At 43.0% G+C, this 17,886-nt stretch overlaps 1 protein-coding gene across 1 annotated transcript in view; it reads right to left on the bottom strand.

Moving 5' to 3' along the window:
* The window catches only part of CFAP47 (cilia and flagella associated protein 47), a 2,216,809-nt gene that overhangs the window by 1,957,691 nt on the left and 241,232 nt on the right, over window positions 1–17,886 (bottom strand). Inside the window, exons 19-21 of the mRNA XM_069204610.1 lie at window positions 14,114–14,191; window positions 4,822–4,966; window positions 2,155–2,249 (exon numbers count right to left, since the gene is read on the bottom strand). Coding sequence (XP_069060711.1) covers window positions 2,155–2,249; window positions 4,822–4,966; window positions 14,114–14,191 — 318 coding nt within the window. The remainder of the gene's footprint in view (window positions 1–2,154; window positions 2,250–4,821; window positions 4,967–14,113; window positions 14,192–17,886) is intronic.

Here is a 17,886-nt window from a genome sequence, read left to right as displayed (position 1 = left end):
CAAGCAGAACAGACGCCTCTTCTCTGCTGTGTGGTGCAACCCTGAGCAGAACCAACGTATCCCCTCTGCCCCGTGGACTTTTCCCCATCAACAGAACTTCGCATCGCAGCCTGCAGCCTCATTGGAACCACCACTACGAGACATCATCAACGCAAGATGTCGCATCACAAGCCCCTTGTCAACGGTAGCCTCGAGGACGATGCAGGACTTCACATCCCAAACCCGCAACTTCTTTGGAAGCAGCCACTGCATGATGCATCCTCATCGCAGGCCCTCACATCTCTATGTCCTCCTTGACGATGAACTTTGAATCGCACCCTCACAGCCCCCATGGACTGAACTGATGCTATGCAAAGCATTTCCTACCCAGACCTGGCACCACCTTGGCAGCGCAATGCATCCTTGTTGTGGTTGTGGGGCCACACAACCATTTGCACCCATGATTTAAGGTTCTCTTACTCAGCAGGCCTAAGTGGGTCCCTATAGGTATTCCACACTCCCTCCCGGTTGGCCAGAACTTCTGACTTTGTCACAGCCTGGCTTTGTGCTTTTTCGTGCTATTTTACTTAAATCTTTAAACCTGCATCTCTTCTGTTCTACCAATTGCATCTGTCATTTTGGTCATTTTTATTGATTAAAATATACTCTATTTTTCAAATCTGGTGTAGGATCCCTTTTGTGTTGGTGTGTTGGGTTTTCACTTTGTTACAGTCTGAAGTGTTGCACAAATACTTAACACATTGCCTTTAAGTTCAGCCTGACTGCTCTATGCCAAGCTACCAGAGGTTTGAGCACAGGTTAATTTATTGTTTGCTTGTGTCTTCGCCCTGACAAGGACTGTGATTCCTACTTGAGTAGGTTTTCACCCACCTCCACCAGTATCCCAATTTTCTACAGTGAGAATGTGTAACAATGAGGGAGTGAGAGTCAGTGCGTGTGAGAAAGAATGAGCGAGAAAACGTAAGGATAAGTGAGTGATTGTGAGTGAATAAATTATCATAAGAATGAGTGCAAGTGAGTGACTGAGAATGTAAGTGAGTGAACGTATGAGCATGAGTGAGAATGTGGTGTGACGCTTGTGAGACTGCTACTGGCCCTGACATACTGAAGGTAATTGCTGGCCTGTAGAGGTACTCATAGCAAAATGTTGATGTTGCTTACTCGAGGCAATTCTTAGCACAACAGACATCTATGACAAAATACTGACATACTTCAGGCAGTTTTTGATGTACAGGGCACGCACTGTAAAATGCTAATACTGGCATACTAGAGGTCATTGTTCACATAAGGAGCACACATAGAAAAATGTTGGTGTTCACATACTTAGAGAAGTTCTTAGCATTGGGACACTGTGGCCAAATGTTGGCACAAGCACACTGGTAGGAATTCTTGGCATAAGGGAGGACAACAGTGGCATATGGAAGGGGGGAGCAATGACAAAATACTGGCCATGGTATACTAGATTTTTTTTTTTTTTTTTTTTAAAGGGTAAGCCATGGTATGTGGACAACATAAATGGCAACATTCTGGAACTTTCATATTGTACGTAATTCCTTAACAAGGCACCCATGGCATACGTGGGCCCCCATGACAAGGTCATTTTTGACTTATGTGGGCACCCGCAACACATTTTGAAAAAATGTGGGGAACTACTGAGGAGGTGAAAGGTTTCATTGGCTTGGTACACAATGAAATGACTGACGAGTGCCTTTCCTTGTCTATGTCTTTTTAGCACATTTATGTAAAAATTGTGCTTTAAAATGCTCTGTTAAACCCAGTCTTGTCAAATATTTCTTCGGGGAGAACCCCCCGAACTCTTACTATGAGGCGCCTGGCCCACTGGCTTAGCTTGCTCGCTACTACTGAGGAAAAGTCTGATGCCCCACCACTTTCAAGGCTCATGGTAGCACCATAGTGTAGGTGGTATCTAAAATAGACATTTATGTTGTCATTTTAATCATGCAGTTATGGAATTTCAGCAATGCCAACAATTGCGATGTTATCGGAGTAAGGCCATGTGATATCACTCCGCGGAATAGTCAAGGTCAAAGGTGATATCACTTTCTGTGAAGTCATTAAGGTCAAAGGGTTATGTGAGGTTACTTTGCTAACCCTGCTATTTTGGTGAATCGATAGTCCATGGCAAACACTTACTTCTTTTGGGTTAAAGGACAGCGAACATTCCACACTGTCCTTTCCTTCAAGCTCTACAGAATACACGTACGGCTTTTCACGATCGAACAGAACCCCTGCAGGAAATAAAATACATTCTTAAACACTGGTTGCTATGAAACAATCTTTTACCTCAGCAAGCTTTCATCATAGACAGAAAACACTGCGTTCACCACCAGCGACTGCTTATGTGCAAGACCTCGTACGTGTTAGACAAAATGACTGACCTATATTTGCTTAAAACGTTTATGCGCATCAGAGTTAAGTAAAAAAAAAAAAAAAATCAGTTAGCAATAAAGCAATGAAATGCAGCTAGTTATGCGAAGAATGGTGGTAAATTGTAACTCAAAGTATGGTAGTATTCTAAAGCCACCAAAACCCGACAGTTTATCAATATCGCGAGATGGCGGTATGGGATCGTTAACTGGAACCTCTGCTTTTGCACTCGACTCCTGGATAATACAAAACATGAGAATGTCAGGCCTTAATTTGCGTGCATTTTGTAGAAAAGTTAAATCCTGCTGTCACTGTTCTCTTTGGCCCAAACAACCCCTTATTCAACACACTTTACAAGGTTTACCTGTTCAAACCTGCTTCAAATGTAATGAGCCTTCGCTAACTTACTAGTGTGTGGCAAGTGAGGCATCGGTAATTTATCTGAACTGAGCGGCTGTGTTCTTCCATTGAAAAAATAATCCAGATCTCCAGAGTTCGCAGGATATTCTGTACTGTAAGCATCCTGATCAAGGGGCTACCTAGGGCCTATCTTAGGGTTGACTTACATGTTGTAAAACGGAAGGTCCAGGTCGAATTGGCAGTGGCACAGACACTGCAGTGGCAGGTTGAAGACATGTTTACAGATCTACTCATGCGAGGGGCTCAATCGGTGCTGCAGGCCCACTAGTAGCATTTGATTTACAGGCCCTGGGGCACCTCTAGTGCCATTTACCAGAGACTTACTAGTAAATCAAATATGCCTATAAACCAATCACCACCAATGCAGTTTAGACAGAGTACATGCACTTTAGCACTGGTTAGCAGTGGTAAAGTGCCCAGAGTCCTAAAGCCAACAAACACTGCTCAGGAAAACAAAAAGGAGGAAGGAGGCAAAATGTTTGGGGATGACCCTGCAAAAAGGGCCAGGTCTAACCCTATCATAGCTCTCTCTAGCCCAAATAATGCCAGTGGAGTCTGTGGGCACTATGGTTCCTGATCTGTGCAGACTTCAACATATTCAGAATGCCAACGATGACAGCAACTAGACTTTCACTGTCCGGATCACATCATCCCCACTCTGCCTTAATGGCTCAGAGTGGCCCAGCTTAATTCCTTCAAGATCCTCTGCATCACAGATAGAGCTGTCCTTGGTGCTGCAAAGTATTTTATGCAACACCAATTTCACACCCTGAATCTGATGAGAAGCTTCAGATCAGGGATATCACTTCTCCAGAAGGTCTCTAGGTTTATAAAGTCCAGAGTTTACAGAGTCTTTTACATAGTACAGACGTCCAAACTAACATTCTCCCCAACAATTATCAGACACTATCCTCTGGGAGTTCTAAGAACTAAAGACATAGCTGTTTTCATTTGACAGACCCTCTCACTCTCCAAGATTACCTCACAACTGAGGGTCCAACATCAAGACTTAACAGTGGTTAAGAACTTAACTCAAGATGTTAAGTAATGAGAAGCACGTTTCCACCTAGCCCCCTATTCTTGTCCATCACTGGCATGCCAAAACAAGTCTGCAGTGGCATTACTGGGGAACCCCTCATGCACTGCCACCAACACTACCCACGTTGTTCAAACTACATCTACTCTACCATCAAGACACATTAGAAAGGATATTAGTGTGCTTGACCTTTCTCCTCACAGTCATTTGCATGACTTAAGCTTAAGAAGAGCACCATGTCTGAAGCGACACAACTGAAGCAGCCCTCTGGACCTAATGGAAACAACTAGTACATTTCACATGCATCACACTATAAATACTTATGAGACAGGATTATCGCAACCTTTGACTTAATAGTCATCATGGAGCAGCATGCCATGGTCTAGGCCTAAAATATAACCAATCAAGTTTCAGTTGTGAAGAGGGAAAGCTCAAGACAAGTGTGCCTTTCAGGCCTCCAAACAAATACGAGTTGAACAAGATTATATATGTATGGCACAATGGTAATGCTATTGTCAAAAGGTTTACCACTACTACAACAAACGCTGTTGGATGTTCGGAGTTTCAAAATTCACTTAGGGGGAGGGGTTAAAATCAAGGGCTTTTACCAAACTGCATGTAGCATAAAATATAACTGCGCTATTACCTACATATAGTTGCTAACAATGTTACTGCTGGTGAGAAACACACAATAATTAAAAAACACAATTATATGCCTAGCACTGCATTCCCTGTTTTGCCTTAAACGCCCCCAACTGCTTACCTTGTGAAATAGCAATTATGTAACAATGCCTAGCACGAACCCTCCATATTTGTCAGAACTAGTGTTAGAAATGTGAAGTGGTTCTGCTGTAACACAAAATATTGTAATTTTACTGAGCTAACTGGAGCACCTGAGCAATGCTAGGTATACATGCAGTACTTACCATAACAACAGATAAACAAAAGAGTTAGCTTTTAACATTTTGAAGATATACCTGACTTATCTGCAAAGGTTAGTGCAAAATCTTGGTATTTGGTCATGTCAAAATCCACTCTTGCTCGTGCTACAGTTTTGTTCTGAAGCAGAAATGGGATTATCTGTGTAGAATTGACATAAACTCCAGGAAACAAAAATGATTTCTACAAAAAAAAAAAACAAAAAAAAAAAAAAAGAGTCAATGTTAACAGAAGAAAATAAACACTGTTTAACTAAGACCGCACTAATGCCTTTACGATATTACAAACTTCTTTCATATGAGATTTGTCATACTGCAAATTAAGTTTCTCAGTTCATCAAATGCTTCCAACATAATCAAAACATAGCACCGTTATTAGCTGGCCTGAAGAAAAGTATAATTTACCCTTTGGCTAGCAATATTCTAAAAGAGTTACATTGAAACCATTCAGGCTTGTTCAGTCTTAGTGAAACACTGCCCTCCTTTTTACTTGGGCCCAGCTCCAAAGGTACTAAGGCAAGAGTACACTCCTGCCTTCTCACCAAACCCAGTGTGACCCCTTTCAAGAAGGCCACGCTTTGTGCCCACTGTGAGTTCAAACCTCATGACATTGGGACGATATTCTCCAAACTGAATGAAGGGAACACCATCATCAAGATATTGTACTAGCCGTAAAATCCAGGGTTTCACTTCTTTGAATTACTTATTTTCTCACACCTGTTATAACAGTGTCAAGACACATTCCTGAGCGTAAAAACACAATAAAAGTTTTAACATAAGGTTCATGGCACAGTACCATAAGAGAGCCAGATAAACATTGACAAACGTCCTTGACCACTCTTCGGGATACAATTACACTAAAACGCCCAAAAGGAAAACAAATATGCCTTTTGGCGTATAGTACAGTACACTCACGGCGGAGCCCCTTGACTCAATGTTAGCTAATTTGTAAGTAAAACTTGGAAAAGGGATACATTTTATTTTTTTTCCTTTGTGTTTCTGCAGCAATTCTTCCCTTCATTGCAGCAAAAAACAAAACGCTGTAAGTAGCATATGGATTAAGCAGACTTAACAAGAGCAAATCAGGTTCTAAGAGCTGGATGGAGGATCATCTGCTTGATGGTGTAAGAAGTGACACTTGGGGAGTAAAACTGTGTGAGTCGCTATTTATCGCAAAAGGCTGAAGGGACCTTGACCAAAGTCTTCACAATTCACATGAATACAACAGGACTCTGAATAGTTGTAAGAGAATGTAGTCCCACTTGTTTGGTAAATCTGCAGTTCAGGCTATAAGAACAAGTTACTTACCTTCGGTAACCCATTATCTGGTAGAGATGCTCTAGTTGCAGATTCCTTACCTTTGAATTCCCTGGTGTCAGCTTCGAATCCAGAATCTTTTTGCTGAGCAATACCCTGCTCGCGCAGTCGGGTGGCGTCGTTTGGTTCCGCGTGCGTCGTCCGGCTCCACGTGGCTTCGTCAGCATCATTGGCGCTGTCTGTGACATCACGGTCGTCTATATAGACACCACGTCGGAGCACGTACATCAGTTCTTTTATCCACAAAACTTCCACACCAGAAGTGCAGAGTCATGGATAGAACCAACATTTGTCTGTGCAAAACTAAGGCCCTGAAAAGGGATAAACCCTAATAGTCATATCTGCAGGGAGGGGAGGCATGGGTGGGTGTAAGGAATCTGCAGGTAGATAGTCTCTACCAGATAATGCATTACCGAAGTTAAGTAACTTGTTCATCTGATAGAGACTTTTAGCTGCAGATTACTGACCTTTTAATAGATACAAAAGCCATAACCTCCTGGTGGTGGGCTGTGGGTACCACTCCTTATGCTAGAAAGTCCTGCTGGACTGCATGGGCAAAGTACCCATCCCTTCTCACCTGACTGTGCAGGCAGTAATTTTTCGTAAACATGTGCAAAGATGCCCATGTTACCACCTAACAGATCTCCAGGACTGGTACGCCTTGAGCTAGCACAGTGGTAGCAGCTCTGCCCCTGGTAGAATGAGCCCGCAAGTCCTCATCCTCAGGAGGCTGCTTCCTGGCCAATGCATAGCATATCTTAATGCAGAGAACGACCCGGCGCGAAATGGTTTGCTTCTGCACTGCCCAACCCTTCCTTGCTCCAACGTACCCCACAAAGAGTAGGTCATCTACCCGGAACTCTTTTGTGCGGGCAAGGTAAAACAGCAGCGCTCTTTTTGGGTCCAGTCAATGGAGTTGCTCCTCTTCCTTAGAGGGATGCGGTGGAGCAAAGAAGGTGGGCAGGGTGATGTTCTGACCCAGATGGAAATGGGTCACCACCTTGGGGAGGAAAAGGGCACGAGTTCTGAGAACCACTTTATCTGGATGGATAGTGAGATACGATGGCCATGATGACAGGGCTTGCATCTCACTCACCCTCCTGGCAGATGTTATGCCACTAAGAAGGCTGTTGATGGTGAGCAGTGGGTGGGGGGAACAATTGTATAAAGGCTCGAAAGGAGCACACATGAGAAATGTGAGGACAAGATTTAAGTCCCATTGAGGCATTACAAAGGGCATAGGGGGAAACGTATGTACAATCCCTTTGAGGAATCTATTTACAATGGGCGACTTGAACAAGGAAGGCTGGTCAGGCACCAGAAGAAATGCTAATAAGGCAGAAAGATAGCCCTTTAGAGTTTCTAAGGTAGAACCCTGCTGGGCTAGAGACAGAATTAAAAGAAGAATGTCAGAAAGAGAGTCCATAGACCTTTCTGTACAATAATATACAAAGCATTTCAACCGGAGGGACATCTGGCTGACAAAATAACCTTACAGACTTTAGCAGGAAGGTCAAAAGCCATCAACTGCCACCACTCAATCTCCACGCATGAAGGTGCAGAGTTGACAGGTTTGGGTGGAGAACCCTCCTTTGCTGCTGTGACAGAAGATCCTCTTGAAGGGGCAGCCTGATCGGAGGATTGATGCTCATTTTGAGTAGCTTGGGATACCAGACTCTCCGTGCCCAATCCGGAGCCACTAGGATGACTTGGGCCCTGTCGTTCTTGATCTTCTTGAGAACTCTGGCAGGAATGGTATGGGCAGAAAAGCATGCAGGGAACCTGAACTCCACTTGCGACGAAAAGCCTTGCTGAGCGATTTTTGCCTTGGAAACTCAAAAGCGCAATACTGCTGACATTGTGCATACTCTGCGGAGGTGAACAGATCTAACCAAGGCTCTCCCCACTGCTGAAAGAGTCCTTGCACCACCTCTGGATGGAGATACCATTTGTGATCAGCTAGGATTCAAGAGCAGAGTTCATCTGCCTTGGCATTCAGAGAACCAGCCAGGTGTTGAACCACCACAGTTATGCCCTGCTGTTCCAGCCATGTCCAGAGACACAGACCCTCTTGAGAAAGGGTCCACCACCCCACACTGTCCTGCTTGTTGAAATACCACATTGCGGTGGTGTTGTCTGTGAACACCTGCACCAACTTCCCTTTCACAACAGGAAGAAATGCTTTCAATGCTAGCCAGATCACCCTGAGCTACAATAAGTTGATATGGAGCCCAGAGGCCCCTGATCTCCGCCTCTCCCAGATGGCCGCACCATCCCAGAAGTGACACATCTGTCACTACTGTGAGATCTCGTTGGGGAAGGGAGAGAAGTCTGCCTTTGACTCAATCAATCACAGTTCACTAACCACAACTGCAGGTCTTTTGCAGATCCCTCTGAGATCTGAACCGTGTCAGTAAGATTCCCCTGATGCTGTGCCCACTTGAAATTCAGGTCCCATTGCAGAGCCCTCATATGCCATCTGACATGTTTGACTAGCAAGATGCAGGAAGCCATGAGTCCCAACAGCCTCAGAGTCTGTCTCACCGAAGCCCAGGATAGAGTCCGACATATCGATATCATAACCTGAATATCCTGGACTTGCTTCTCAGGAGGATAGATCCGAAACTGCACTGTGTCCAGAACAGCTCCGCAGAAAGGGAGCTTCTGAGAGGGAGTCAGGTGTGACTTCAACACGTTTATAGTGAACCCCAGCAAATGCAGGAGGTCCACCGTAGTCTGAAGGTGGGTGACGAGAGCCTGGGGCATAGGAGCCTTCTAACAGCCAGTCTTCGAGGTAGAGGAAGACTGAAATCCCTAACCTGCGCAGATGAGCTGCCACCACTGCCATCACTTTGGTGAACACCGAGGGGCACTGGTAAGGCCGAAGTTGAGCACGGTACACTGAAAGTGCTCGTGGCCCATCTTGAACCGCAAGTAACGCCTGTGGGCAGGCAGGATGGGGATGTGAAAATACACATCCTGCATGTCCAACGCTACCATCCAGTCTCCTAGGTCTAGGGCAGACCAGGCTTGAGCCAGAGCGAGCATCTTCAATTTCTCCTTTTTGAGGAAGAGATTGACGTCCCGTAAATCCACGATAGGGCGCAGATCCTTGTTCTTTTTTGGGATCAGAAAGTAGTGGAAATAACCACTGCCTACCTCTGATATCGGGACCCTTTCTATGGCTCCCTTGGCCAAGAGAGCCGTAACTTCCTTGCGGAGTAAGATCAAATCATCCTCCATTAGCCTTTCTTTTACTGGAGGGATACAGGAAGGGAAAGACTGGAAGGGGAGGGAATAGTCCTTCTGTATGATCTGCAGGACCCATTTGTCCGATGTTATGGAACGCCAGTGAGGGAGATTAAATGTAATCCTCCCTCCAACTGGACGGACATGGTCTTGCAGAACAATACTAGGAGGGCTTGGGCGTTGTGGAAAAGGGCTGGGTGGTGGCTGACCTCTGGCAAGACACTCGGGGTCTGAAGGTACCACAACCTTATCCTCGCACGGGATGCTGTGAAGCCGGAGGATGTTGGCTAAGCTGTGATTGGCGTGGTACCACTCTCCTCCCGAAGCCTCAAGAGGGGCGATAGACAGACTGCTGGCAAACAGGCGCTAAGAGGCCCAAGGATCCTTGAATTTCTCAAGCGCAGAGTCTGCCTTCTCACCAAAAAGGCGTCTGTCATCGAAAAGCATGTCCAAGTTCAACTGGACATCCCCTGAAAAGCCAGGGGTATGCAGCTAGGTGTGACGTCGGAGGGCCACTTTCGAAGAAATCGCCCTGCCCAGCGAGTCGGTCGTGTCCAAGCCACACCTGATGGTAAACTTGGAAAACATCTTCTTCCCAAGTTGGTCCAGCCTCCTGGATTCCCTATCCGGGGGAATGGAAGAGAAGGGACCACAAGAAGTGGAGGCTTGGACCACCAAGCTGTCTGGGGTGTGGGTGTTGGGGGACAAAACTAGGGTAGTTTGGACATCGTGCGAGGACAGGCGCCGCAGTGCTTGAACCTCGTCTTCCTAGAGGACATATTCCTCATACAGATGACAAAAATCCTCGATTTTTTTTTTTTAAAAAGGCTTGCCAAAAAAGACAAAGGATAACTTGATCCCAGACCTGCTTTTAACCAGCGTGGAAGGAAAAGACCTGACGTAAGCTTGCTGAGGTGACATCTATGTTGACGACTTTGACGTCACAGATGGCTCCAACAACGCTGACACGTGGAGCCGGACGACACACACTGAACCGAACAACGCCACCTGAAAACGTGCAGGGTATTGCTCAGCAAAAAGATTCCGGATTCAAAGCTGATGCTAGGGAATTCAAAGGTAAGGAATACGCAGCTAGAAGTCTCTATCAGATATTACATATTTAGTAATATGAATAGCATGCATTTGGCAAGATGTTTAATCTTTCGTATATTTTATCATTTTTTCACCATTTTGGGGTGTTCTATGGATGACTCCGTTAGTATTAAACTTGATTTCAATAAACTCCAAGGTCCCATAAAGACAGAACTAATAAGTTACACTGTAGCGTATCCGTGTGAATCTCTTGATTCACTTCTTTGGTAATGGAAAGATCATAATCCAACCCACCTGAGATAATCTTTGACAATTATATGGACATTTCATGACCCTCATCTTAACATAATCAAACTCTTTTCCCTTACATAGTTTCCCTAGTCTTCTCTTCCTTCTTAATTCTTAATTCTAGAAAATTCTGTGCTCACTTTATTCTGACAGCCTGTAGTATTCCCATCCTATCTCTACTAGCCTACCCTCACCTAATCCTGCTACCCCTTCATAGTCCCTATTTACTTCTTCTGTTCTAGCATTCTCACCTCATCTCCTGCTTCCTCCAAGAAGAATTCAAGGCACAAACTCACCATCTGTCCCCAGCATCCCTATACTAATCCATCTAATACCCCCACACTAATTTCTCCCAAAACCTCCACTCCCACCTCTCAGAACCACAACTTCTCTAAATGATAAACTCTCCAATGTTTATAATATGGAAATTGCTTAGACTAACTACGCCTGCATCCACATCTTTATCATGAAAATGTTATATATTCTCAATCCAAGTAAAACTGTTTCTAAGACTTTTACCCAGTTTGAACACAACACTGTAAACTGCTTTCAACACGTTAACAAACAATGGAATAACATGAAATCTTTACTATCTAAGGTCCTGATTATGGGCTTGGTGGATGGAATACTCAGTCACAAACATGACAGAGTATCCCATCCATCCATCAAGATCGTAATCAGGCCCTAAAACTCCTCTATGTCAATAGTTGGATGCTGCAGAGTCTTCTTTAAACTGGCATTGACCCGTAAGAGTTATGGATAATACCCTCCGGTAGACATTTAGCTCTGCATGACATGGAATGTGGAGGAGCCCAGTGGCTGTGATAAGGAATCCCAAAAGGGGAAAACAGGCAAAAGGTCAAATAAAAAAACTTTGACTACTGTTGAATGGAAGCTAGCAATCACTACTAGTGCTTGGTAGGGAGGTGGTTCAGGATGGACTGAAGAAAACAGCAAACTGAAGAACATGATTCCCAGCTGAACACCGGAATTCTATAACAAGGCAAAGAAACTGATGAGCAGGGTACTTCAACTGCAATGTGACACAAGGAGAAGCAGTTCTGAAACTCTCTATATGGAGCTGAAACAGTAAGTTGTCACCGGGACGTTCTTCCATCTTAAATTGTAAACTGCAGGAAGATTACATGAAGTTTCCGGAATGTTCTGGATAGAACAGAGAAATTGCTTTGGATACATTTTAAATCCCTGTGGCTATTTTAATACATTTTTATATGTAAGATATAAGGTCTGATTTAGAGTAGGGGCTGACGGGTTACTCTGTCACAAATGCAACAGATATCCAATTCGCGTTTTTACAATCCCCACACAATGTAAAGTGATTATAATTTGTAGTTTGTGATGGAGTATCCCCCTCGCCAAACTCTAAGTTAGGTCTTCTGATCTTTTTAACAATATATATCCAGTATTTGTCCAGCCATGGAGAGGTAGGGGGACACAGAGCAACTATCAAGCAGTGCAAGAACTTGTTTAACAAAACTTCACAATCCATCATGGACTTCTTCACCCCATTCAATTACTCTATCATCTGCATTAATCAAAAAAGCAGGAATGGGGTGGTGTTGCAGTGATTGTTCAAAACTTCACCCACTGTAAGTATGTGAAATCTGAATTGTTCCTAAGCTCCCATGCCAATATGTAGCACTTGAGTACATTGCCTGGGCACAACTCCTTTATTGAACAATGCTTGGTAAAGGTCATCCCTTAAATGATTCTACTAACATATTTGTCAGTGATATTATTACTGTGACACCCTAAAGAATCCTACTCCTAAACATCCTAAAGAATCATTATCTGCCTTCTACACAAAAGCGACCTAACCCAGCTGTCTGAAAAAAGACAGATTAAAAGTGTCATCTTTCACGAGCACCTGTAGCTGGCCTATGATGTCTAAGTATATGTTTGTAGGCTGCAGGACCAAAAAGGCTTTCTCCTATGCAGCCATGACAAGATCCAAGAGGGCTTCACTTGATGAGGAAGCAAGTGCTCCCACTATTGAGGAGAAGGATCGCAATATTTCTGGTAAAATATCCAACTTCATCTTTGCAGAGGGCAAGGTCAATTTGAGAGCTTTGGTACCTTTATAAACTACATTTGTAAATGAGGAAACTTTCTCTGAAAGAGGGTCAGACTATAAGGGATGCCCCCTTTGGCGGAAGTGTCCCAGCCACTCATATTTTTTAAGTGGAGCTAAAGGGAAACATTGTTATTATAATGAAGAAGGTGGATCTTCATGCTCTGTACAGCCATATTCATCAGGCTTTGGAGTCAAATCCAAAAATCTCCTGCATCCAAACAAATCTCCGAGTACTTTGGAGGTAACACTGCAGTCAGCTTTGTTGACAGCATGAATTTCAGCAATTAAGGTGTCTGCCCTCAAAAGGAGGGGGGCAGTGCCTTAGCAGGCATTCACTTGCTATGCATAGACAAGTGGTACTAGAGTTGAAGCAACTTGAGTAGCAAAGCCCACACAAAAGTGCTCCACCCTCAGAAGGCAGCCCGGAGAGTGCATAAGCTGTTCTGAACAGATCAGGCACTGCATGCTGAACAGACTCAACCTGCTTAGGGTCATCCAAAGGATCCAGAAATTCTGGTTGCATCCTTTACAATGCCAAGATCTTATCTAATGACAAGGAAGAGTTTGGCGTTGAGACTCCTAAAAGTCCTAGAAGTCAGACTATTTCTTCGATGAAGAGGACTTCTTGTTCCTATGGCTTTTTTACTGGAAGATTTTTCTACGACATCCTTTAGTTATACGTCATGTACCTGTGAGTGAATAGAAGAGAAGGTTTCTTAGAAGGCTCTCTGTGTGTGTTAGCAAGAAACAATTTAACCTCCCTCTCCCTGATGACTTTTAGTGGATGGTGGCCCAGGAATACAACGTTGTGACATTGTGTTCCAATACAAGACACCAAGTGCAGCAGTCATATTGATCTGAAAGCACATCTTCACGCAACATATGACAAGAAATGAAACCTCAGATTTGTGAAGGAGACATTTTGCCTAGTTGCTGTCTAACTAAGCAGCAGTTTTGTTGGTGGAATACCAAGAAAACTTTAAACCCATGTCTGTAAGGCATAGAAAAAAAGAACTGATGCCAGTGCCTCAGTTGGCACCTAATATACTATGCTATCATTATATCTGGAGGCAGAGTCACAGTTGAAGCTGTATGGTGCTAGCTGGTGGCGCTAGGGTCATTGGTGGCCAAAAGATTTTTCAGACCTGTGTGAAGCCTAGAAGGTCAATCAATAGGATGAAGAATCCACACAAAGTTGTGTCCAACTGAAATCTGCTAGTTTACACTAACATCAAATATGTACAACTATCCTATGTAAACAGACAAAATATTCAAATCTATAAAATTGTCTTAAAGAAGAATACTACAATATAGATCTGCCATACTGACCACTGAAATGTCCACTTCAGGGGGTATTACAGAACCTCCAATCCTCAGCTCCAAAGATTTAGCATTGCGTACAGCTACCTAGTTTATTAAGAGAAAACATTGAAAATAAAAAACATTATATTGAAAGAAACATTTATGCATTAAAACAGTAAAGAAACTCCAAAAAACGTAAACCATATGCACAGTAAAGGTCTATGGTAGTCCTAGAGCCAGGATATGAGGAACAAAACTGATTAACTGCTTTATACATTTGTACAGGGCAGCCACTAATCTACATTTCTTGCGTCCATGCTCTTTGATAGATTTACATTGGCCAGATCTAATAAACAAAGAAAGAGAAATGTACACAACTAGCCTATTTTTAAATAATTTTTATCTTGTGCATCACTTACATGCATTAGCATAGCACCAAGTCTACACTAGAATGACTGAGCATCACTCCCGTCCTTACACACTGCTTGGAAAACGTCCTACCTAGCCCACACTATAAACATACACTCTACTAGCGAGTCACACCCGACAGGGCAAGTGTAGGTGTGACAGAACACTCTTCTGCATCAATTCCATGCTTAAGTGCAGCACCCACGATACAGAGCAATACTGGAACAGAACTCTGAATATATTTTACATATGCTATGGTCATGAATATTGGTTATGCATAGATTTATTCTTGCCTAAACTTAAACTAGAACTCAACGTATTGTTAATTTTGGAAAGTCTCATTTTTAAATCCTGCTAGATCCCACGGTGAATACACCAACACAATTTGTTTAGTCACATCACTTCACTTGTGGGCTTATTCATTCTTTCGGAGCTACTTTGGGCCATTTATTTGGAAGCCCATAGAGGTGGAAGTAAGAAGCCTACATTTGAATTGCTGAACTTTGTAAAATACGTCCGAGTTACTGAAAGACTCAACAAAAATTAACCTTTTTCGATTTCTTCAACATATGAATTGCTTTAGCCCCAAAATAAATGCAGCCCTCAAAAGGTACAACAATTGATTTTGCTTGAATATCCGAGGACATATCTGGCAAATACAACCCTGACACTACATGTCTGAAGGTGTCACCAGAAGCCTGATCACCTTATCCATACACTGTAATCTGAACTAGATTATCTGTTCTGAGAACCCTGGCCTGTAACTCCGACATTTGTTTGGCACCCTTGACAGTACTCTCTAAAATGCAATGAAGTAAACACCTTGAAGAATTAGTTAAGAAAGCCAAAGAACCTAATAAACACATTTCTTATCCAAGGCATCTCTCATTTAAGAGCTGATCTGGTGGATGAAGATAAATTGACTTGTGTTCACTTAACAAAAGGAATCTTCACGACTAGGCCCATACTTTGCCTAACACTAAAGTATGTTTGAAAGAGTTAAACTGAGCTTTTTCAGCACACCCGTGAGCAAGCAAACACCTCCAAATCAGAGAGCTTCTGTTTAATGGGAAAAGGTTCCAAGGTAGGAGACTACATTAGCAAACATCACCAGATTCCAGTTAAATATATCAAATGTGTAGTAACCAGGCCCCCATCAAATTCAGTATACTATGCCTTCTAAAGAGGTGGGTAGAGTAATATGCACAGAAGGCATGGAAAGAACCCTTTTACCTATCGTGCAGCTCTCTGTGTATCCAGAACATGTCTATACCAGCCACAGCCCTGGCATAACAAGCTTGAAACCTTCTGCTCACCAACCCCAAGCATACTGGCTTGATAATAAACAGCCCCCACCCAAACCCCACTAACGTTCAATAATCAAAAGGTTGGCCAGGTAATTGTTTAGACCTAGCCCCAAAAGCCTCTCTACATCATCAACCCGACATGTTTCTTGCTGCTCTAGTCCTTTCAGTGGTACCAGACGGGTTTGTGACTGACTGACAACCAAATCATTTGCCTTTCTGGATGCACCGAACTAACATGGACCTGTGTCCCAGCCCTAAATTATGAAAGCCTCTCTTTCCAACCCACTTGAAGCCTAGAAACACTTACTCACCTTGTGACTAAAAGGACTTTTGTACTTATGTTGTTTTCACAAGCCTTTTCCTACATGCCACTCACAGACGCTCCTAGCAGGAAGGACTCGGATGTGGGCCTCGCAGGCAAAAGACTGTACCATAGAACACTATGCTTTTCAGAGCCTCTGATCTGGATTGAGCGATTCCATTCCAGCACTGCAGGCGTTCTACAGCTAGAGATCCTTGCATAACATCTGTCTGATCGGACACTTATCTTAGTAGCCTCTCAGAGACAAACAGTAATTATTTCTATGACCCAGAACAAATCACCTCTCAAGGACAATAACCAAACAGACTGACGTTTTTCCATCCTTACCGGTGAAACTACGAACACTAGACTTGTTGCCTTCACATCGGTGCCGGGAATGTGCCCAAGACAAGCACAGAATCTAAACGAGTGTCCCCCACATCCACTAAATTTTCAGGAAGCTTTAAAAGTAATCAAACTAGCGTCTATTTCATCCCATCACATATTCCAATGTATGATGTGTAGAACTGGTCTGTAAAAAGACCTTTACACATGATGCTTGTGCTTTGCACAAAATCCCAAACAATGCGGCACACATTGACGAATCTGTTTTTAGGGTGATTCATTTAAGAAATGGACTATGACCTTTCTCGCCATTTCCTTCTGTAGGGGTGAGCTTTAGAGGGAAAAAGACTGATTTAACAGAGTAAAATGAAACCGGATCTGGCTGCCTAGAAATGCACAATGTAATTTGTAGGGGGCAAGAAAAATATATAATCAGTTAAGTGTTTCAACGCTTCATTCTGTCTGAAAAGGGGATATTGTTTCATGAAAACGTTCGTTAGCCCCAGTAATGTATCAATTTTATACCATCTTCAGATGAATTAGATTTATAAAGTATGATCAAAGTACATTATGGTATTTACCTTTGTTTAACTTACATGGTACCCAAACTCCTAACCTATATTAAAATCTATGCAATTCATTGTGTACCAAATTCAATGATAAAAAAAAAAGTCCTTCCAGGTAGCTACATTAAAAGTGCATAAAGTGCTGATCACTGAGACAGCTGAAAACATACACTACTTTTTTTTTTTAAACACAACATACAAAACAGAGCACAGGAAGGTCGGATTTATTGCCTATACAAACAGTACACGGCACAGTACAAAACAACACTATATGTAGAGGGATAAGTGTACCCAAAGCCAAGCAAGGTCTAAGCAAACTCACAGAGAATGTAAGATGAGAAAACATCAATGTTTAGTTTATACTGTATTGCGTAATTAATTAAAATCATTGCAATAACCATACAAAAAGAAAACGTTAGAATACCATAAAACATTCAATACATTAATATTTTCCCTTACTGTTAGTAGACCAAATGAACCCTACTCACCTGTTGATTGCCTTATGGTGTACAGTCATACATACCAGATCAACAATGAGCCACTGACTGGCGTATTATACCTCCTCAAAGGGCTCTAGGTGATGAACATCAGAAAATGTTGCTGGGTTAATTATTAATATAGAATTTTTAGAACTATTAAAATGTGATTTGTCCAGTCCAAGGGTAGGGTATAAAAGTGAAGCTGGAGGAAAATGCTGTAGCCATTGCTCGTGCGCCTGGAGCTGACAGTGTTCATTTCTGATATGAGCTGGTGGCTTGGTCAACCGTCTTTTTTTGTTGCATGTTTTAAGAGGTATTCAGCTTTTAAAATAAATTTTACCAAACAGGCCATGTATTGCAGAGTCAACCCTTTCAGACTAAACAGGATAGCCTG

This window comes from Pleurodeles waltl, chromosome 8 (genome assembly GCF_031143425.1).
Source record: "Pleurodeles waltl isolate 20211129_DDA chromosome 8, aPleWal1.hap1.20221129, whole genome shotgun sequence".
In the NCBI taxonomy this organism is placed as follows: domain Eukaryota; kingdom Metazoa; phylum Chordata; class Amphibia; order Caudata; family Salamandridae; genus Pleurodeles; species Pleurodeles waltl.
This window is presented reverse-complemented; position numbering and strand designations above follow the sequence as displayed.